This window comes from Emys orbicularis, chromosome 1 (genome assembly GCF_028017835.1).
Source record: "Emys orbicularis isolate rEmyOrb1 chromosome 1, rEmyOrb1.hap1, whole genome shotgun sequence".
NCBI classification, from domain to species: Eukaryota; Metazoa; Chordata; order Testudines; family Emydidae; genus Emys; species Emys orbicularis.
In genome coordinates this window covers 112,590,269-112,612,573 of record NC_088683.1, presented here as the reverse complement: position 1 = coordinate 112,612,573, position 22,305 = coordinate 112,590,269, and the positions used below count along the sequence as shown (strand labels likewise).

Sequence of the window (22,305 nt, the reverse complement as noted above, 5' to 3'; positions counted from 1 at the left end):
TGGCGCTGCGCATGTATGTGCATGGTCACACCCACAAAGTCCATCTGGGGAAGGCCTCAAATGTTTTGCAGGGTTAAACAGCTTTAAATACTTCTCACAAAAATTATTCATTAAAGTGTGTTCTGTGTTTTATGTTTTAAAGTCTTGAGAAATTCAGATTGTCATCTGTAATTTATGGTAAATAAGAGTTGTCAAACTTATGCTTATCAAAAGTGTTCTGATACAACATCTCTTGGGGAAATATGGGGAGTAGAAAGGGTGAGCCACCACATAAGAACTGAAGTCTTAAGTTAGCTTTATAATTGGCTCTGAGGTAGTGATTTAGACACTAGATAATCTGGTTTCATATTAAGATGTTTAACCATTCAAATTGTAGATTTAATTGAGTCTGGTCAATCTTTAGTTGGGATTTATAAGCAAATGGGTAGACATCTTGGAATCCTTAATCCTTAGAATGATTAACTAATTTTTGTATTGATTTGATTTAACCTTCAATCCAGTATTGAGACTAACTTGTTTGGTTTGATAGTTGCAATGCTTTTTTTAAGTTTAGTTTAATGTTAATTGATTTGCTTTGTAAATACGTTTTCTTAAATTGAGTTTAGTTAGTTTTAGTTCTAATCCAACTTATAAAAACTGATAGTCACATTTCTTTCAGTAAGCAACATGGGTCCAGTTTTACTTTGATTTTTGTGAACTAAGATTCTGTGATTTGGTAATTTTGTACATGCACTGGAGCTTGTCTGTGAAGTATGTTTTGTAAGTTCAAAAAAAGTTTAGATAAATTCTGTGTGGTTCCTCTTGTTTAAGAGATACAGCAGCATACCTTTTAAAATCTTCTAGTAGAGAAGTGGTGGGCAAACGTTTTGGTCCGAGGGCCACATTGGGGAATAGAAATTGTATGGCGGGCCATGAATGCTCACAAAATTGGGGTTGGGATGTGGGAGGGCGTGCGGTCTCTGGGGTGGGGCTGGGGATAAGGAGTTTAGAGTGTAGGAGGGTGCTCTGGGCTGGGACCGAGGGGTTCAGAGGGCGGGAGGGGGATCAGGGCTGGGGCAGGGGTACAGGTTCCGGCTGGGGTTGTGGGCTCTGGGCTGGGGATGAGAGGTTTGGGGTGCAGGAGGGTGCTCTGGGCTGGGATTGAGGGGTTTGGAGAGAGGGAGGGGGATTAGGGCTAGGGCAGGGGGTTGGGGCGTGGGGAGAGGCTCAGGGGATGCAGGCTCCGAGCAGCGCTTACCTCAAGCGGCTCCTGGAAGCAGTGGCATGTCCTTTCTCTGCCTCCTACGTGGAGGCATGGCCAGGCAGCTCTGCACACTGCCCCATCTGCAGGCACCGCCCCTGCAGCTCCCATTTGAGCGTGTAGGAGCCGGAGCGGGGCCATGCCGCAACTTCCTAGAGCCATGTGGTGCAGCCCCCGACCCTGCACCCCAGCCGGAGTGGGGCTGAGCCGCGTGGTGCGGCTCATGAGCCGGCTTAAAACAGCTCGCAGCCCAGGTCCTGCCCGCGTGCCGTAGTTTGCTCACCCCTGTAGTACAGAGTATATTAGAGTGAAGATTACTGAAATCATTTTAATTGTAGTGGAAAGGACAAAAAATACTAAAAATTCCAATAACAGTATTTTATTACTCCCAATCTAAAGAATTATGAAGATTTTGATATTTGAGGCAAAGATAAGACTGGTGGTAGCTTGAAAAATCAGTCATGGCTGGGCTCTCCCAAAATAGGAAGTCTGTTGTTTCCTTTTGCTTGAAAAAGCTGTTCGTTTTCAATGAGTAGCAAATTGAAGGGAAACCACTAGTAAAGCTCTTCAAATTTGGAAATGGTTTGACAAAAGGAATGTAAGAGGGTTTGATTTAGATAACTTAACATGGAAAGCGTTAGCCTATCCCCGGAATGGGTAAAGTATTCGCAGCTTCACTGTGTTCCAAAAATCACTCACTTATATAACTATATTTATATCCTACATGTTTACAACAATTCTGATTGTAGATGGAAAGAAGTGTGACAATTTTACATCTTTCAGACACACACTTTCCCATTCAGATCACTGTCTTCTACTTTTCCACCCTGCCCCCCCAAAAGTTACAACAATTTAACTATCAGAAAATATAACTGCTGGTAACCATAGACTTAGACTGTATTTTCGTCATGAACCAGTCTCTCTTCTTCCCTTTCCCCAAAGTATGGGAAATAAATCTTAGGAATTATGCACCATTAATGACTTTCCCTTAACTTCTATAGTGTGGTCAGGCCAATAAGGATGATTCTGGAGAAATGTTTCAGAGGTTTTTTGCTTGAATTTACAGGTTCAAGACATTTTCCTGGTTTGATCTCAAGGCATTTGTTGTTGTAGTACCATGCTATGATCTATACGAGCCACATGACGTATGGATGAGGCTCTGTTATTATAAAGCACTTGGATAGAATGCCTGAAGTTTCTGATGAGAAACTCTAAAAACAAGACACCCAGGTAGAAACTTCCAAATGCATTAATTCAGTGTTAGATCTGCACTTGCAGGTGGCTAACCATAGGCCTTATGAGTCCCTTGAGCTCTCTAACAAATCAATCTGCTAACTGAAGAAGCAGAACTCTATGTAGGCCAAGGGTGACATGTATAAGGGGACAAAATTTCCCTTCCTTCTCCACTTCCCCTCAAAAGAGAGAGGCTGTTAGGTTTAGATGTTTTGTTTTAAAGGAGAAAAGGCAAACACAAAATGGGGTTAATAAATACCAATGGTGGTGATGAAATAAAATGGTAATCTTCCAAGAAGATAACCATATTCTCTAAAGCACTATTAAACTAAATAAAATCAAAGCCCAGTTAAGCTACATGGTCTGTTTTTTGACAGTATCTTGAAGAGCCACAGTCTGATAACTTAATCGCAATTTAGAGAATACTACCTGTCTATATGCATGAAGTAGTAAACTAGAGAAGGGGATGGACAAATAAAATTCCACTGGTCTAAATGTTGCTGTTATTAAAAAACAAACAAACAGAAGCTCTCAAATTAGCTTGAGGTAAGCACAGGCAATAAAGTTAAAATTCCTTTTGACTAGGGGCTGCTATTCTCAACTTCTGTTGGCTTCTATTGTCTAATAATTTTTGTTATATTGCAGGTTGTATGAAGACGGGAAGCCTCCTGTCCGGAATACCATCAGTAAGTGGTTTTCATTGTTACACAAACTTAATAGTGGATTTGATCAAAGAGTTTGTCATGGTTTTGGTAAGTGTGAAATTATTTTCCAACTCACAAAACATAACTTGACCCTAATTTGGAGGAAGAATAAGGTTCATGTATGTAAAAAATACTTGTTCAAATCTGGCAAGGTTTCCTTAGGTTTCCTCATATACATTTAGGGTTTGGGGTTTTTTGTACTCTTTCTACAGAATCTTATTTTGGCTTTTGTATTCCTTTGATTATCACTGTCCTTTTGCATCTCTCTGTATATGTAGGTCTGTAATACTTCCCTAAATAGGCGTCTGCAAGTGACTGTCCTTGAACCTAGTAGGTGCTAAAAAGGTACAGAAAGTTAATAAAGGAACACAAAATGGCTTTACAAACATTGACTTCAGCCTCTCACTACTCTGTGAACTTGAACAATATTTCCACTTTATAGGGTAGAGTGTAAGTGTTTTGCTCAGAATTGGGAGCAAAACCAGATCTCTTGGTTCCCTGTCATGAGCCTCAACCACAAGACTATCCTTCCTTCTATAATTGCGAAAAGCATCCTATTGAATATTCTTACTGTATGATCCAGTTCAGGCTAGCACTTTTGCAGTTTATCAATTTCAAACCTTATTTCTGCTAGACTTGAACTAAATGTTCTCGAGATCTAAACCGCAGCTCTGGGGGCCAGGTGACTCGCTCTTTGTGGTTATGGGCAAGCCACTCTGTATCAGATTCCCCTTTTGTAAAATGAGGATAATATCAAACTACCTCATAAAGATTATGAGAGTTTTCATTATAGATGGAGCAGGTAGCACTGCCTGTTACTAAGGTTTCCCAGTCTGAATGTTTTTGGAAGACTTCAGCCAAAACAGTTCAACTGTTTCTGAGAGTGGAGCTAGAGAGAATGGAGCTTGTTTTTCACTGTTTAAAAATCCCTGGTTCTTTTTCTTAGGAAAGCTCTAGTGCTCCCCTGACTTGGAGCAGGAACTTGAAACTTGGCAGGGCGGTGTCTTTGTATCAGTGATACATCTTTTGTTGTCCCCGTGAAAATGCACTCAAATTTGGTCAAGTTATAAGCCGTTAAAAAATTGCAGTTCACACATGCTCACTGGAAACTTGCTAGACCTTAACAGCTAAAATCTCTGAAGATTCTGCTCATACTGAGTATGCACCATCTCCTAACAGCTCCTAATGCTGACCAGGCTATAGATTTGACATCCCCATAGAGCAACTGAACATGCTTCTTCTTCTCACAGCTTCTACATGTGACCAGACTACATGTGCCATCTCCAAAGTAAGTGAGCATGCTTCAGCCTAAGCCTACAGGAGTGAAGACCGTCTTTCCCTGTAATGGTTGCTCCAGGCTGGGGTGGGGCCAGGCACTGGAAATGAGAGCAGGGAGCCTGTTTATCCAGTGTTCTCAACGACACATGCTCCCCACTCCGGGCACCCAAGCATTGTGGAGAAGAAGACTGTTTGACTCAAATGCAGAGGGGATATGAGCCAGATGTAGGGCATGTCCCAATCTATTCCTTTGGTCTTCCCCGACAAGAATCCTGGGATGGAGACTGGAACTGGAGGCTGGTAGGGGGTGGAGACTGGGATAGGCTGGGTAAAAAGACTACGTCTGGGAGCCAGCAAGGCAAACTGAGCTGGGAGGCGAAGGAAACTGAGACTGGCAGTATGAGCAGACTGGGACTGGGAACCAGTGAGGGTCCTGGACGTGGAGGGGAAACAGAGCTGCCACGGTTGCACAGGTAATTCTGACATTTCCTAACCTTTGAGTTCTTCACATTACAACTTTAATAGGATCCTGGGACCAAGATCCAGAGGTGATGCCTTTTTCATCCGATGGGACACACCTCTCCTGTATGCCTTCCTTCCTACCCTGTTGCTGTCTAGGGTCATACAAGGGCCAGCTAAGCCAAAGTCATCCGCATAGATAGCCTCCGCATGGCCAAGCAAACTTGGTATCCATACCTACAGCGGATGTCAGCATGCCCACCACGTGTCCTCCCACTTCTTCCAAATCTCCTTTCACAGGATGCAGGTCAGACCTTGCACCTGAACCTGGAGATACTCCACTTGAGAGCTTGTCTCCTCAGTGGTTCCAAGGCGAGGAGATGATCTGCTCTGAGGAAGTCAAAGACATTTTGTTAAACAGTAGATAAGTCAACTACACGCTCGACATACCTCCACGAATGTAAGAGATTCCAAACATTGTGCCTAAACAAACAAACGAAGCCACCATCCCTACCCCTGCCATTAGTCCTGGACTACATACTTCATCTTAAGAAATCTGGTCTCTCATTGAGTTCACTCCGAGTACACCTGGCAGCAGTCATAACCTTCCAGATAAGGTGGATGAGGTTTCAGTGTTTGGTCATCCAATTACACTGCTCTACAGCCAAAATGCTTTTGAAATAAATATAGTCAAACTTTACTAATTCTGGGTCACTGAGAACGAAAATGATGCTTAAAATTGTTTATTAGCTCTAGTTTTCAAGATATGCTATTGGGTCAGTATATACGACCCTTGACTTGGGAATGGCGGAGGATAAGTGAGTTATAAAGGGAAGGGATCTCAATTTAAACCAGAAATGACTAAAATACATGTTTGACTGGATCTATGAATAAATCTATGACTGGGTTTGGACAGTACTTGCTTTTTAGGCAAAACAATGAATGATGCAATCTGAAGCTGGTATTGCGTCATACATGATATGAATTGCATCATGTTATTCCTAGAAGTCATGGATGATGCAATCATAACGAAGCTTACATCACTCTGCTGAACAAATTGCCCTATATCAGCCCTAGAAATCATACGGTGTCGTGCTCTCTTATTTGTCGGTGTTTGATTTTGCAAAGGGACACATTTCTGTTTAGCCAAAGTGAGCAGAGATGCCTCGTACTTGTGTGAACAGTGCAGATAACTTCTGCTATGTTTGTGGTGAAGTGACTTTTGCATCACAAAAGCGCAGTATAACCACTATGGTTAAGAAAGCCTATCACCTTTCTTTTGGCTGCAAAATTGGAGATCAGGACAAGAGGTGGGCCCCACACATATGCTGCAACACTTGTGCAACAAATCTTCGCCAGTGGTTGAACAGGAAAAGGGAAATCTATGCCTTTTGCAGTGCCAATGATTTGGAGAGAGCCAACAGATCATCCCAGCAATTGTTACTTCTGCATGGTGCCTCCAGTTGGGAAAGGTGTGTCAAAGAAGAAAAAGTGGACTGTGCATTATCCAAACATTCCATCAGCTATACGCCCAGTACCCACGGAGAAGGACTGCCAGTTCCTGATGCACCAGAATCATTCTCACTTGAGTCAGACGAGGAAGAGGATGAAACTTCTGGTCCTGAACCATCAATGTCACAGGACCCATATTTTGTCCCATCCTCCTCCTCCGAACCACACCTCATAACACAAGGTGAACTGAATGACCTTGTCAGGGATTTGGAACTACCCAAGAGTAAGGCAGAGCTGTTGGGCTCCAGACTACAGCAGTGGAATCTCCTGGTAGGTGATGTTAGGGTTTCCATGTTCCGTGACCGTCAAAAGGATCTTGTCCCATTCTTCTTCATGGAAGGTGATCTTGTAGCCTGCAACAACATGGATGGTGTGATGGCAGCCCTCAACATCGTTCACGATCCAGATGAGTGGAGGCTGTTCATTGATTCATCGAAGACGAGTCTTAAAGCTGTTTTACTGCATAATGGCAATGTTTTGCCATAAATTCCAGTTGGTCATGCAGTCCATATGAAGGAAACCTATGACAACATGAAACAACTTTTGAGGTGCATAAACTATGACCAACATCAGTGGCAGCTTTGTGGCAATTTGAAGGTTGTTGCTCTCTTGCTTGGTCTGCAGACTGGATACACAAAGTACTGCTGTTTTCTCTGCGAATGGGATAGTCGTGCAAGAGATTCCCACTACATCAAGAAAGATTGGCCACTCCGACAGTCATTGGAGCCTGGGAGGAAAAGTGTTCAGCATCCACCTCTTGTTGAATCAAGGAAGATTTTGTTACCACCCTTACACATCAAGCTGGGTCTGATGAAGAACTTTGTCAAGGCCATTGACAAAACACAAGCAGCTTTCAAGTACCTTCGTGGAAAATTTCCAAGGTTAAGTGAAGCTAAGCTAAAGGAAGGTGTCTTTGTTGGTCCTCAGATTCGTGAACTTCTTCGAGATGATGCATTTGACCATGCACTGCGTGGCAAGGAAAAGACGGCATGGAAAGCCTTCCAGCTAGTGGCAATAAATTTTCTCGGAAACAACAAGGCAGACAACTACAGGTTGTTGGTGGAAAACCTCCTCAAGGCATACAGAAGCCTTGGTTGCAACATGTCACTAAAGATACATTTTTTGCACTCTCATCTAGATTTTTTTCCACCGAACTGCGGAGCAGTGAGCGACGAGCACGGCGAGCGATTTCACCAGGACATTGCAACAATGGAGAAACGCTATCAGGGCAAATGGAGCCCATCAATGCTTGCAGACTATTGCTGGACAGTGACAAGAGATGCTTCATTTAATGAATACAAGAGACAAGCCAAGAAGCGTCGAGTAGACACTGAATAGGACTAAACTATGTACATAATAGTTTTTTGCCTTTTGTTTCATAATAAATTTTATTTATATTAACCCTTTTGCTGATTTTTAAAGTGTTACATAAACAGAACAGGTGAAATATTATCATGTAAAGCAACCATAAACGGATGAAAAGACCTAGGTTTACAATTTCTGATTAAAACTCTACTATCTACACAATATACATAGACATAAAATGTAAAACCTTAAATATCATAGAAACAGTAGCCAATCATTTGTTTTAATTGTCATATTTGAATTCAGCACATCAAAATACATAATAAATAGCACATTTTATCTCTGAAGCAGACGACTTCTCAAAAATTGTAGACCAGTGTTACCAAAAGATTCCTATAGGGCGTACGTAATCTCTACTTAGAACCCAGAGCCTCAACTCCTCCATGGGACCTCACTTTAGTGCTTTGATCTCTCACAAGCGTCCCAGTTGAACCTTTGGCTACGTGCTCACTACTACACCTTTCCACGAAAGTAGCCTTTCTTGTTGCCATCGTGTCCACAAGGCATGCATCTTGGGGCCCTTATGGCATACCCACCATATATGATTTTTCTCAAGAATAAGGTCACCCTAAGACTGCATCCTACATTTTTACGTAAAGTCCCTTCTTCATTCCACCTCAACCAACCCATTCATCCTCCCACATTCTTCCCTAAACCAAGAACAGACAAGAGGCAGCATTCCAGACCCTGGACATCAGAAGGACACTAGACTTTTATCTCAAACAGACCAAACCGTTCAGAAAAACTCCTAAATTGTTTCTCTCCACTACAGGGGGGTTTAAAGGCAAATCCATATCTAAGCAGAGACTTTCCAAAAGGATTTCAAGTTGTATCCAGCTTTGCTTCTGTCAACATGAGCTACAACCCCCATCATGAGTCAGAACACACTCCACAAGATCAGTTGCAACATCGGTAGCCTTCTTGAATGACGTGCCTATTACTGACCTATGTAAACCAGCCACTTGGACATCATCTCACACATTCATACAACACTATGTCATTGACCAGGATTCACCATCCGACACTCGGCTGAGAGAGACAGTCTTATTGTCCATTCAGACCTAACTCCGAAGCTCCTCCTTCCCACTGAGGGGCGCTGCTCTACAATCTCCTAAAGTGGAGCACCCACAGGGACAACACTCAAAGAAAGAAGAGGGGGTTACTCACTTTGTGCAGTAACTGATGTTCTTCAAGGTGTGTTCCCCTGTGGGTGCTCCACTACCCACCCTCCTCCCCTTTACTTTGAAGTTCAAAATGAAGTCCTCTGCGGTAGAGTCCCTCGACGTCCAGCAAACTCTGGCCTTCTGCTTGCACAGAATGAAACCAATTAGGAAGTCCTCTAGACTATTTGTTGCAATAGCAGAGATACTCTGGGCAAACCATCTCCACCCAAAGAATCTCCAGGTGGATTTTTATTTGCATTAAACTCTTCTACCAGTTGTCAGGACTAACTCTCCCTACAGGGTTGCAGGCTCACTCCACAAGAGCTCAGGCTTCAACCATGGCCTCCTTTCAGGACGTGCTTCTTGTAGACATATGTAGAGTAGCCAGGTGGAGTTCTGACTCTGCAGTGAATGCTTCCTTCAGCATGGCAGTTCTCCACATGACCACTCCATCCTCAACCTTGCACTCTCCTCCAACTTAGGTACTGCTTGTTAATCACCCTCAGTGGAATACAATAGGGACCATCACTCGAAGAAGAAGCGGAGATTTCTTACCTGTAAGTGGAGGTTCTTCAAGATGCGTGGTTCTTATCTGTATTCCACTTCCTGCCCACCTTTCCCTCTGCTGCAGATTGGTCAATTCACGGTGGAGAAGGAACTAAAGATGTGGTCCATCCGCTCCGCCCTTTATCGCCTCAGATGGAAGCATGAGGCGAGCCAGGGCACATGCACGGACCAGCGGAGGCTACTTTCAAATTCTCTGACTTCTGATGCATGGTGTGCATGCATAACCCTCAATGGAATACAGATACGGACCAGACGTCTTGAAGAACCTTCAGTTACAGGTAAGTAACCTCCTCTTTTCCTTTTTAAGGCTTTTATATTGTGCCTATCACAGTTTAATAATGTGTTGATGGGCTGTGAAAGTAGTAGGGAGTGAATGTAGTTACTTTCAGTTTTTGAGGCTGCTTGGGAACAAAGTAGGACAGAAAGGACTAGAAGGAGGAGAGACTAACGTGCCTGTAAAAATTATCTAATGGACACCAGATGTTTGCTTTGTTAGTAAATATTAATCTTATGATTCTTTTGTATATTAAACTCTCATGATTCCTTGGCCAAAAATCCCAGAATGTTGTGTGTGATTTTAGACAAATGGATGTCTGTAATCATAGTTGGACTGTACTTAATGATCTAAACTGTTTTTCCCCCCTCACCTTGCTAACTTGGTTCAGATGTCCAGGAATGGATCCCTGGCAACTAATAGATGTGTGTTGTAATGGACAGGATTGTGTAATTGATAAGGGATGCTTATAAATGCACACTATTATTGATAAGTTACTAGTAAATAACACGGAGAGGGAACATTTGTTATAACAGATGTGTTCTATAATCAGTATAACAGCAAACCACTGAGTAATGCATTGATTTATGTCCACTCATTAAGAGTTAATTATGGCCACTGATGGTCCTAGTAGTGATAAATTAGTTACAAATGTTGTTTGGCTTATTGATTCAAAATAAAATTCAAAGCATGAGAGGATTTTCTTTGTCTTACTGCTATATAAAGGGATGAATTTTGGGGAGTTAGTCAGAAGTGAAGTGAGCCGCCAAACTTCTGCAGTCGGAGATTGGTATAAATGTCTTTTTCTTTTCTGTATTCTGTGTAGTGCTGTATTAAGTATTGATTTTGTCTATCTTAAATAAAACTTCAACTGAGTTGGTTATCTGGCAGCATGTCTTATTACATCCAAACATGTAACAGCATTCAATCCTTAAAATTAGTACTCAAGTATACAGTTCAGCTGTTTTTAAAATATTCAGAAATCAAAGGCCAAGTTCAGGAAGACCCTCAAATAAATGAAGACCTTCCTATTTTTAATATTACCAGGTACTGTGAGTGGGTGACCCTAAGGAATTGAAATATAAATTGGATTCCCTTTGCCTGTCACTAAATAACAAGTTACTTCAAATCAGGTAAGAGAGTGAAGGTCAGTCTCTACAGTGCAACTGACCTGTCATTGCTGCATGGGTTGGTGGGTTTTTTTGTTTGTTTTTTTGGCACTTTAGTTTGAACTTGCTCACGATTCTACCAATGCACACGAAGGGAATATAGGATAAATATTTTACAAAATTTGTAAGTCCCACTTTCAGAAATGGCCTATGCAGCTGGGCACCTAAATCCCATGGATTTTTAATGAGACTTAGACCAGGTCTGCACTACAAATTTTTGCCGTCATAGCTAGGTCTGTGTGTGTGCAGGGGGTGACGTGATTTGTGACAGACATAGTTGTGCCAGCAGAATCTCCTTGTGTGGGTGCAATTATACCAGCAAAAGCGTAGTTGCACCATGCTAGGAGCACATTGGCAGTTTAGCTATATCATCAAAGCCTTCCAAGTGTAGACCTAGCTTAAGCACTTAGGATCCTGTAACTTTTGAAAATCGGAGTTACTTGGGCAAAATTTTCAAAAGTGACTATGCTTCCCTCTTTTGACTGTATTGATGCTGTAATACTAATGAGGAAAAAGTACTAAATGTTTGTTTTTGTCCCTACAATAAGAAATTACTTTGAACAAACACATGGACTAAATGTGAGTTTGAAGGTGCTGTCTGAGGCAATCAGTTTTCACAGTAGAATGGCATGCACAATGGCTCTTGGATGGACTTAAGATAGACAATTCTTTTTATACTAGATGTTAAATTATGAATTGGCAGTGATCAGTTTATTCATTCCAACTGACCTTTTCTTATAAGTGCTGTCCTCCCTCTAAAAAGGAGGAATTCATTGTCACAGGGTTGCACTGGCCCTTTAAGAGGGAAGAGGCCAGTACACTTTTTAGCTGCCTCCTGATTAGGCTTAAAGAGGGCATATGGGCCCTAGAGGGAATGGGAGACCTAGTGAGTCAAGGCTGACTTGAGGGTATGTGTGCACAGCAACTAGACACCCCGTTGGCCTGTGTCAGCTGACTTGGGCTCATTGGGCTCAGGATGCATTGCTGTGTAGACTTCCAGACTCGGGCTGGAGTTCGAGCTCTCGGACCCTCCCACCCCACAGGGTCCCAGGGGTCAGGCTGGAGCTCAAGCCTGGAAGTCGACAACAACAGTGAAACCGCCTGAGTCCTGTGAGCCCGAGTCAGCTGGCACAGGCTAGCTGCAGGTGTCTAGTTCCTGATTAGACATACACTTGAGCATAGGCTGGCAGGTGAGAACTGCCTGGGACAAAGTCTCCAGAGAATGGAAAGGTCTGCAGGTCCTTCCCGGGAAAAGGGAAGAACTGGCTAGGAGACCAGTGGAGGGGCTAGCTTATTGACCTTCCTGAGCAAGAGAGGCTGAATGGGGCTGAATCGTTGGGGCTGTGTTCCTTTTATGGCTGGGCCAAGGGGAAACTGTGAAAGGAGCACTTGCTATCCTGCGCCCTGCCAGAGGAGGGTGTGCTAGGAGCGGCTGCTTTGACGCACTTCTTTTCCCTGATGAACTGAGAAATTAACCTTCAAAATTGGTAGGTTATGTCTCGACTGTGTGAATTCCTATTTGGCTTAAAATTAAAAATGAGAGGGGCTTAAAATTATAGGGGCTCTGTAGAGACCAAAATATCTCAACTTTTGTTTGGTCACTTTTAAAGAGTGGTGGGGGAAGGAAAAAAATCTAAAATTTAATTTATTAGATTCATTCAGTGGAGATGAGTGCCTGATTCTGCATTTACTGAAGTCAATGGGAGCTTGACCAATGACTTCAATGAGTACACAGACTACACACTGGTCAATTAAATGCTAATTTGGTAAGCTATTATGATTTTAAATAGTAATATCAGAATGGCTTGTCTGCTCCAATAGACTTAAAACAAGATATCAAAAGATGTCATGTCTGCTGGAAAACTATCTTCCTTTAATTTTTTTTTAAGTTAATCTCTATAGCTCTTAGTGAGAGGCCTCTTAAAGTAAACAATTAAACTTATTTATTCATCTAGCTGGGGATTTACCTAGTTATAACTCTTCTGTCTATTCCAAGGTCACTGGGCTTCCCTCCTTCTTTATGGCTCTATACGGCCAGCAAGTGGACCACTTTAGCAGGTTTTGGTGGTGATGGGGGCGGGGTGAGTGGAGTGGAGTGGGCAGGGTGAGCATGCAGCTATGGGAGGGAGTAGTGGAGAAAGAAGGCCCGGGAACTATTTCACTCCTCTTACTGATTTATGGAGGCTTTTCAGGATATCTGTAATCCCCCTCCCTGCAGTGCTTTTTAGGAGTTTAATTGGAGCAATTGCCCCCTTAAATTCATATGGAGAATGAAGGAACTTTATAGGCTTGTGGGGTACAAACAACCTCACCATCTGAGAGTCACTTTAGGATTGGCAGATCCGAAACAGCCAAAAAAGTCACCAGCCCCACATAGGCTTTTGAATGACTGTCCTATTCTAGTTTAGAAAGGGAAATAAGTTTTCTTGGGCTTGCATGGAAGAGGAGGGATTGATTGGCACCCCTAAAGAACATTCTGAGGCTCACAGAATGGGATTATTGGAGCTGCCCAGTGAGCTTCCTAAAGGCTTGTTACGAAGGATTGAGAGAAGGAGGAAACCATGAACTGTGGAAGGTTTCCCAGAGAGTTGATGCTCCAGGGGGAGCTCCTTTATTGCACACTTTCTAACATCTGCATGAAATTGGCTCCTCTCCTGTTAACCTCAGAAAGTCAGGAAAACAGTGCTTTCTCCTAAATAAGAACATAAGTGCCCTTTGTTTGGAGACTAGTATGATTTGCTTCATTAAAAATAAAAAAATAAAAAATGTAGACAGAATTTTAAGGTTGAGAGTACAGTTTACAAACAGCCTTAATTCTGCCCCATAGTCATTTGAGAGATTGACTACTTTTTTAATCCATAAATTTCTTCTTACTAGTGCCAACTACTATAGTTGGGAAATCTTTTAACTACAAATGATTTTCTCTCCTCTCCCCCCCCCACCCCTCCCCATATTTGGAAGTCTGCTTCTCTGTATATCAGACTTTTCAAAGTGAAGCTTCTTTTTTATAAAATGTGCTTTATTTGTCCTTGAGTTGATATTATGCTTTGTAAATGTTTGAGTTCAACTGTTTTTACTTGTTGCTTATTTTAGCCTATTATTGCATACATTTCCTTGTTTAAGCAAAAATGAGTGAAAACAAATATAAAAATCCAAATTCATATGCTGTGACTTTTCACAGTTTTTCATAACTTGATCATATTCTGGGAAAGAACTTTAACGTACTTTTTAGCATTTGAGGTTTTTGATGTCAGTATTATGGCTCATAAGTGAAGTTTTATCTAGCAACTTCATTTCATTCAAACAATTCTGTTAGTAGTGGATTTTTTAAAGTTAGAATAAAAATATTTATTGGCATAAATATAATTAATATTTTGATTTCTTTTTAGAATTCTGAATTTAAAATCAACAGAAATAAAAGCAACACGAAGACAGGATGAACTGGAATGTAAGACCACCCCAAAATGCTGATAATCAGAAGAACTTGCAAAGTCAAGGAATTCATTTTTCTCACACGCTTTCTAATGCATGTGCTTTCCCTCAGACAAGCACGTACTCTACTCAGAATGCTTGTACTTATCCTGGAAGTAACCAGGCGGTATATCTGCAGTCTAACATGAACATGGTTACAAATCGATTACCTTTTCAAAATACTGAGGGATACAAAACATTGCAGCAAGCACTTCCTAAAGAATCTGTACCTGGTAGAGTTTTTGTTACCTCGCAACGTTCATTTGAGAGGCATCCACCTTCACGTGTACAAATGAGGCGGCTTGTCCCTAAACAGGCTACACATGTGCCAGTAGAGACTACTCTAAATCTTTGGCCAAACTCTGTGTCCAACATGCATGTTTTTTCCCAATCAAGAATAGCTACTGCATCATCACAAACAAGCCCTGCAAACAATTTACAGAGTATACCACAGAAGCCACAGAATCAGTATGTGACTACAAATGCGTATCCTATGCAGCCTCAAATAGCACAACCTAATTTTACAAGAACTGTGATGTTTTATCAAGGTAACCAAGCATGCAATACGTCTTCACAGGAGCTGCCAATAGAATGGGTACCACAATATAACTTGAATGGGCCTGCATCTTCTCAACAATGTACTACAGTACCTATTAATCAGTCATCAAATGAGTGTGTAAATTCTCAACAGAACTCTTTGGCTTTTGCTTTGCCTACGCAACATCTCCAGCAACAAGTACACTGTCCAAGCACTCCATTTCAGAATACACATTCATCAAGTCCAAACACTGCAGTAGGTGTACAATCGCAACAATATGCACCAGCCCAAATTGGCTCTGAAGATCATAATGGAAATCCTCCACACTATCCTTCTAGTTATGATTGTAGAGCTGCAGCACAATCTTTGACAGGTCTTCAACAGGTAGTTCCAAGTATATCTAATGAACATATCCAAAACCAGCAGAAACCTATGTCAGATCACAGTAATGTTTCTTACATTAAAGATGTACAACAGCACTGGCAGAAACTAGAGTCTGGAGAAACCAGTCAGGCAACTGGAAATGTTTATAATTTAAGTGGAAATGTGACAGCAAATCAGTCTTTTAATGCAACAGCTAAGCCTTCAACATACATTTTAGAAAGGTATTTTAACAGCATGGAAGAAGTTGTGACGGTTCCTTCTGAGCCACCGAATAAAATAGCTTCAGTACAAGAAAGCCCAATTAGTGGTTCAACAGATTTGCCCGATAATTCTAAAAGTATTTCATCAACAGATGATAGATTGAAAGTAACAAAAGAGAGTCTGGCTGTGGAAGCTCAGAAATTGTTGGAAATTAAAAAAAAATATGCAATACTTGAAAGGGTTTTTTTAATAAAACAGAAACTCTTGGCATCTTCAGAACATAATAAAATGACCTCTGACCTTCCTCCACAAAATCGAAACACTAACTTTAAACTTTTTCCACATGTGGCCAATCAGACTGAAACATTTTCACACTCTGGTACAGTGGGAATGAAGAGTCAACAACTGCCACTTCGTCAGTCTTCACTTGAAGAAAGAAACGACAAAAACATTACCAACACTGGCAGTGAAGGATTAGATAAGACTCCGAATAGTCATTGGATTAACCAAGGAAATTCTGCTTCAAGCTCTGTTTTGATTGCCTATCAGGATAAACTCCCAATTCATTTAAATAATCTTGAGAGAACTTCAGTATTAGGCCCAAAGAATGCACCAGCTGCAGGTCCTACTCAAGAGACCAGGAAATGCATTGAAAACACTTTGGGTTTTACCAAACTTAGTAGCTCTGACAGAGTCCTACCAGAAAATATATCAGTTAGCACTGGGGAAGCCTCACTTCTCCACTCTGGTGTTCTAAATAGCATGAATATTTTGCAAGAAAAAAAGTCTGGTGCTCTTGCTAATAAAATGTCTAGCCTCCTTCAAAATGAAAAAACAACTTCCAATTTAACACTGTCAGGAGGAAGTTCACTGGCCAGCAAAAGAGAAGCAAAAGGTGCTGTAGAGACAGTGCAGTGTTCAATATCTGCATATCCTGAATTGGATCAGCACACTAAAGGCGTTTGTTCTCAGCCAACGGAGAACACCAAAACTTTGAACAATGAGAAGATACTCGGTACTTCTTACATAAATCCTCTTGCTTCAGAAACAGCTGAACTAGGTGTAACTAATGGTGTAGCTGAGAATACACCACCACCAGTTGTTACTGGAAACTCATTTTCTAAAATGAACAGCTGTACTACTTCTATGGAAGAGCTAGCAGCATGTCTTGCTTTGTGGAGAAAGTGTCCTTCAGAATCTGTGGATGTTCAATATAGTCAGTCAAATAAAAGCATAGAATCAAATCTGATTTCATCATCTTATGAAGGATTTCATGATCAGAGTACATGTCGTATCTTGGAAAACAACCAAATTGCAGTAGCTAAAAGTGACCTAAATAAAGTTACAGTAAGTACAAATGAAACAACTTTGTCTTCTGCAACAACTTCTGTTGGGCAAAAACATGATACATTGGGTTCCAACTTGATCAAAGGTTTTGAACCCCAAGTTGCTGTAGTTTCTCCTTTAATACTTTCTAAAGAGAGAACTTCAAGTGAACATCAAGAAAAAAATACAACATTTTCTGCTGAAATAATTTATCCAGTAATTGAAGGAGGTAGTGTATGTAGTCTACAAGAAGAGAAACAAAAAGATGTTTCAGTAGTGGCAAATACCAATAAAGGGATAGTGGAAACTACTTACTTACTATCCGATAAATGTATTCCAATACGGAAAGTGGATTCAGATATGCAGTACACCAAATCAGCTAATGGAAACAAAATAGTAAAAGATGCTGTAAATTCAAACTGCTCGTATGATGTAAACAACAGGAAAGCTGATCAGTTTGCACAAGAAGTGAAAAAAACTAATATGCAGCTCAGTTTACAAAACAAAATTTCTTTGCCCAAAACAAGCACAAATGGTTCTAGTCCAGTGTCTCAAGAAGAGCTAACGAAGAATAAAGATTGTGAGGACTTTGTAGAACCAGGGGGCACTACCACGATTGTATCAGAGGATGACATGTTACAGATTTCCAGTGTATGTTCACTTGTTGAAAGTGATGCATCTTATAATTCACAAATAGCCAATATGTTCAGTTCTGTCCCTTTGATGCATTTAGAGAAAAATGGTGCCTTGTTAGAAGAAAATATCTCTAATACAAAGCATAAAGAACAACAATTGGACACTTGTAAAGGAGAATCTGAAATGAAAACCAGTGTGTTTGAGGGGGAGAGTTTTCTGCCATTGCAAAAACCTGCGTCTAAAGCAGGTTCCACAACAAAGTCATTAGGAGTACCAAGTTTAGAGATGTTTTCATGTGATACAAATCAGTGTAATAAAAAGCTTTTGGATGATGTAAATGTAAGCAGTTTGGAGGAAGAAAAAAATGAAGACACTTCTAAAACTATTTGTCGCTTGGGACAAAAAATAGTGCAAAATATAGTTTCCAGGAATGAAGAAAATGTTGTTGATGTTAACCAGGAGTTGATCAGAAACAAACAAGACCTATCATTTAATGTAATCGGTGAAACAGATGTCTATTCTACTGCAAAGGAAGAAAATACACAAGAACATGTATTCAGTGAAGGGGAAAATACAATGGACAATGGGATTAGTGGTAATAGAGCAGTACCTGTAACCTTTCTAAATGATCAGCTGACTGAACTTTTGGAAGAGTTTCCTTATGGGATTGAAGGTGCAGACGTACTGATGAAAGAGCTGACTAAAAATGAAGATTCTGTGATTGAGCCAACAGAGAATCAAGTTGAAAAAGGAACTCAAGCTTATAGCAAAAGCTGTGATCCTAAGGATCCAATAAACCAAATAAAAATCACAATACTAAATTCGGAACAAATGAAAGAACTGTTCCCTGAACATAGTCACCAATCCTGTAACAAAGTCATGGTGGAAAACACTGAAAATCAACAACTGGAAATCAGTTCATCAGAGAGAGAGACTTTAGAAAGCTATATCCAGCCTGATCAGAATCTAGGCATGGAGAAGGAAAAGAACACACAGGAAAACGCAGCCCCAAAACGAGATAAAAAATTTACGTATTGTTGTTTAATGGGTTGGTTAGCTGCAGTTTATGCAGTGCCAGGGTGCTCATGCAAATCTCAAGAGGATGTTGCTTCAGAGAAACAGGATGGTGGCAATCAGTGTTCAGAATCTGAAAACACTGGCTTTAAAGGGAGAGAGGAAACAGCTAGTAGACCTGGTCGCATAACAAAGACTAACTGTGCAGTGGAAAACAACCTGCAGCTTCCTGTCAAATTACATGATACAAGCAAAAATCTTCCCACATTAGACAAAGATAGAAAATCTGCTCCAAACTCTACAATAAACAAAGATATTAAGCTAAAAGTAAGTAACAAATCAGCTAAAGCACACCAAGAAATAATCAGACCTTTTCATCCTTCTGAGAAAAGAGAAACTGATCAATTCAAAAGAATGAATGGCCAGTGGAGGGGAGAGTTGCAACTCCATGTATTAACTCCCTCTTCGGGGAAAGAAGTTCGGACTAGTGAAACAGATTCTCAGAGATGCACAAGGGAGGAATTTGCTTCAGGAAAGGTCCATCATACAAATGTAGAACACTTGATAATATCAACTAAAAAAGAAGAAAAAGTCTATAAAATGGAATCTTTTGAAAAAGATCAAACACAAACAGAAGGGTTGGCCATGAAATCCAAGACACATGTCCACAATTCAAAAATTTCAGAAACCATTGAGGTCAAACAAACTAAAATATATGAAGAAAATAAATATAAAAAACTTGAACAGAGTGCAGGTGAAGCACACAGAGTTAAGAGACATAATTACACATTTAGCAAGAATGGACAAATTAAAGAGAAGACAAAATTGTCAACGGAAATAAAACATAAGTCGGATAATCATCATGGAGCCACAAGAAAATCCCCAAATGCAAGCTCAAGAAAATATGAATATTCTCAGCATAAATCTATAAATGTCCTACCTTCACAGGAACGTTTATATAGACGAAAACGGAAAGAAAACATGATTGGGAAGAGAGACTCAAAAAAACCAAAATTGGAAAGTGAAAGAATCAAATATGAAACAAACACTTTTGAACGTGCAGGATATAATAAACAAAGTACTGATGTGGCATATTTTGAGAAATCTGCGACATCGAAAGAAGAAAATGTCTGGAAATATAAAAACTTCTTAGCAAATCATAATTATATCCCCAAACCAAAGAAAAAAAAAGGGCGCCCTTCTAAAAAGTCTAAAACCTACTTTTCTGGCAGAGAGAAAGACCTGGATGTTCAGAACAGAGAGAAACATTCTGAAAAAAATCCACAGTATTTAAGTAGAAAAACTAGTAGACTGAACATTTCTCTTCAAAGGGAACAAAAAAAAAACTATCTGAATAGAGTTGCGTTTATACGTACTGCCCAAGAAAGCATTTGTCTGACAAAACTAGACACATCACCTGCCAAACCTGTATGGCATATAAAATCTAATAAAGTTCCAGAATCCAGCCAGTACTGGAAAACTGCTAGCTCACCTTCAGAAGAGGATAAACTACACAGACCACAAATGCTTGAGTTTAAATTGTGTCCAGAGATACTGTTCAGAAATACAGCCACTGATGGAGAGAGTCTGGATATTGCACACTCCTCTGAAAGAGACGCATCCCTTGTGGCAGGTGCAGTATAAATTAATTTTCTCCTTATCTGTGAAACCATATAAATAATAATGTGGGGTCTTGCATACGAAATGAGGCAAAAATTAGGTTGAATGCTGTGATGCAAAGCCAAGAGCAGTTTATTGCCGGTATTGGGCTTAAAACCACATACCCTCGATATATGTTCTTTTGGGGGGCGGGGGGAAGGGAGAAGAGAATTGTTATAATTTTATGATTTATTGTTCTCCTGTGAAGTTAAGAAAAACAATAGAAATTCCAATCTTTTAAATTTCATATTATGCAGAACTATAAATCGGGATGGCTGAACTTACTATCCCTCTGAGCCGCGTACGATAATCTTCAAAAGTTCAAGAGCCAGGCGTGCCAGCTGGGGCTCGAGGCTTCAACCCTGCGGGACGTGCCAGCTGGGGCTCAGAGCTTCAGCCCCACTCCTGCTGAAGCCCTAGCAGGCACCTCACTCCCCACCTACAGGGAAAAGCCCCTAGCCCAATCACCCTGCTGCAGGGCACAAGCCCTGAGCTCCCATCCCCCAGTCTGGTAGGTGGAGAATGGAGTGCGGATTTGAGGGGGCTCTGCAAGTCACACTTTAACTGTAAAAGAGCCGTGGTTTGGGCAACCCTGCTATAAATAGTGAATAAGCTATATAGAACAATTTGAGACTAAACACTTACTGGCTGTCTTGTTATGCCTGGCTGTGTGCTTATAACATGAGTGGTAAGAATTACTGGTGATTGTAAGATTTATCCCTCCATTCAATTTCTTTTATCTTTTTTAATTTTCAGGGGTCAAAAGCAAAAAGGAAGACTGGTTAAATTATATCCCAATGAAGCAAAGAAAAACTGAAGGAACAGCTCAAGGTGAAATGACTTGATTATTCAAGTTGGAATAAATATCAAATACTGTTTGCTTGACTTCAAAAATTGTTAATGTACACTTCAGCAAAATATTATCTCTGGTGCTGCCACTAGTTCAACTGCACTAATGGGAGCCTGAATGCAGACGTGGCTCTGGTGCTTTATGGAGATTGTTACTGCCCTAACAATGTGGTAATGCCTCAGGTGAAGCTTCATCTACACTTCAGCTCCAGTTGGATGCAGCTGAACCAACGGTAGCATTGGTGGGAATATTTTGCTATAATTCCATAGTGTAGACAAGGCCTAAACCTTTTTGTGTACATTTCTTCTTGCAGTTGTTACAATTCAGTATTAAAAATGGTTGTAGGGAATGGAATTAAATGCTAGATGGTTCAGTAAATCAGATTATGTAATAGTTGTTTTCACTTTCTTAAATACCACACAGGTAAAATGCTCATTCTGAACTCTTAACTATTTGCATTTGTATTTCACTTTATTTTAAAAGGTAAAACATACTTATAAAATTTCAGCAAGCTAAGTGATGAATGTTCAGTAGTGACTTTCAGTGTAACTGACTTCATATCTGTCTTTCAGTTGATGATAATATTCCACTTGATGCAGCAATACAAATCCTGGAAGGAAATGAGGCTCTTCATGTTCCAGTCAAAGACTCGAAAGCGATGTTTCAGACCTACAGGAAAATGTATCTGGCAAAAAGAAGCAGAAGCCTTGATAGTAGCTGTTCAAAATAGGTGGTCTTCAATCATAAAACAACAAAAATGCATTTGTGAGAACTAAATTTGTGTGTTGCTGATCTTCAGTATACATTCATTTTTTTGTTAAGCAAATAAGACATTATGCTGAAAATGTCAGTGTTGAAAATGTTATCCCTTATCAAATGTATTTGATATTTTTTTTCTTTTTCAAACTACAGGCTTTAATTGAAGCTAGCAGAATCTCAGGAGCATTTAAACCATCCAGATTGTTGTTTTATCAATAGATCAACTGCTTTCCTTTCTGGTTTTGGAAAATCTCCTCCCCTCAGAGACTTTTCATTGCTGGCAATGGAAATATGACCAGTGCAAAGGGATCAGTGGTAGATTCCTAAGCATTACATAATATCTTCTATTTATGCTGTTCTAATTAGTTCTGTTTTTAACAAGGCTTTCTTATTTGAGGCTTGGTCGGGGGTGGGTGGGGGGAGATGTTAATATTTTTTTTACGTTGCAGACAGAACAATGCAACAAAGCAACTGAACCAGAGCATACTGATCAAGGGATACCA

The 22,305-nt window shown here is 40.5% G+C and overlaps 1 protein-coding gene across 1 annotated transcript in view; it reads left to right on the top strand.

Annotated features, from left to right (window-relative positions):
- The window catches only part of RESF1 (retroelement silencing factor 1), a 40,415-nt gene extending 18,642 nt beyond the window's left edge, over window positions 1-21,773 (top strand). The window contains exons 3-6 of the mRNA XM_065416178.1: window positions 3,119-3,159; window positions 14,354-20,167; window positions 20,950-21,024; window positions 21,616-21,773. Of these exons, the coding sequence (XP_065272250.1) occupies window positions 14,401-20,167; window positions 20,950-21,024; window positions 21,616-21,773 (6,000 nt within the window). The 5' untranslated portion in view covers window positions 3,119-3,159; window positions 14,354-14,400. The remainder of the gene's footprint in view (window positions 1-3,118; window positions 3,160-14,353; window positions 20,168-20,949; window positions 21,025-21,615) is intronic.
- Window positions 21,774-22,305: the final 532 nt, after the last annotated feature.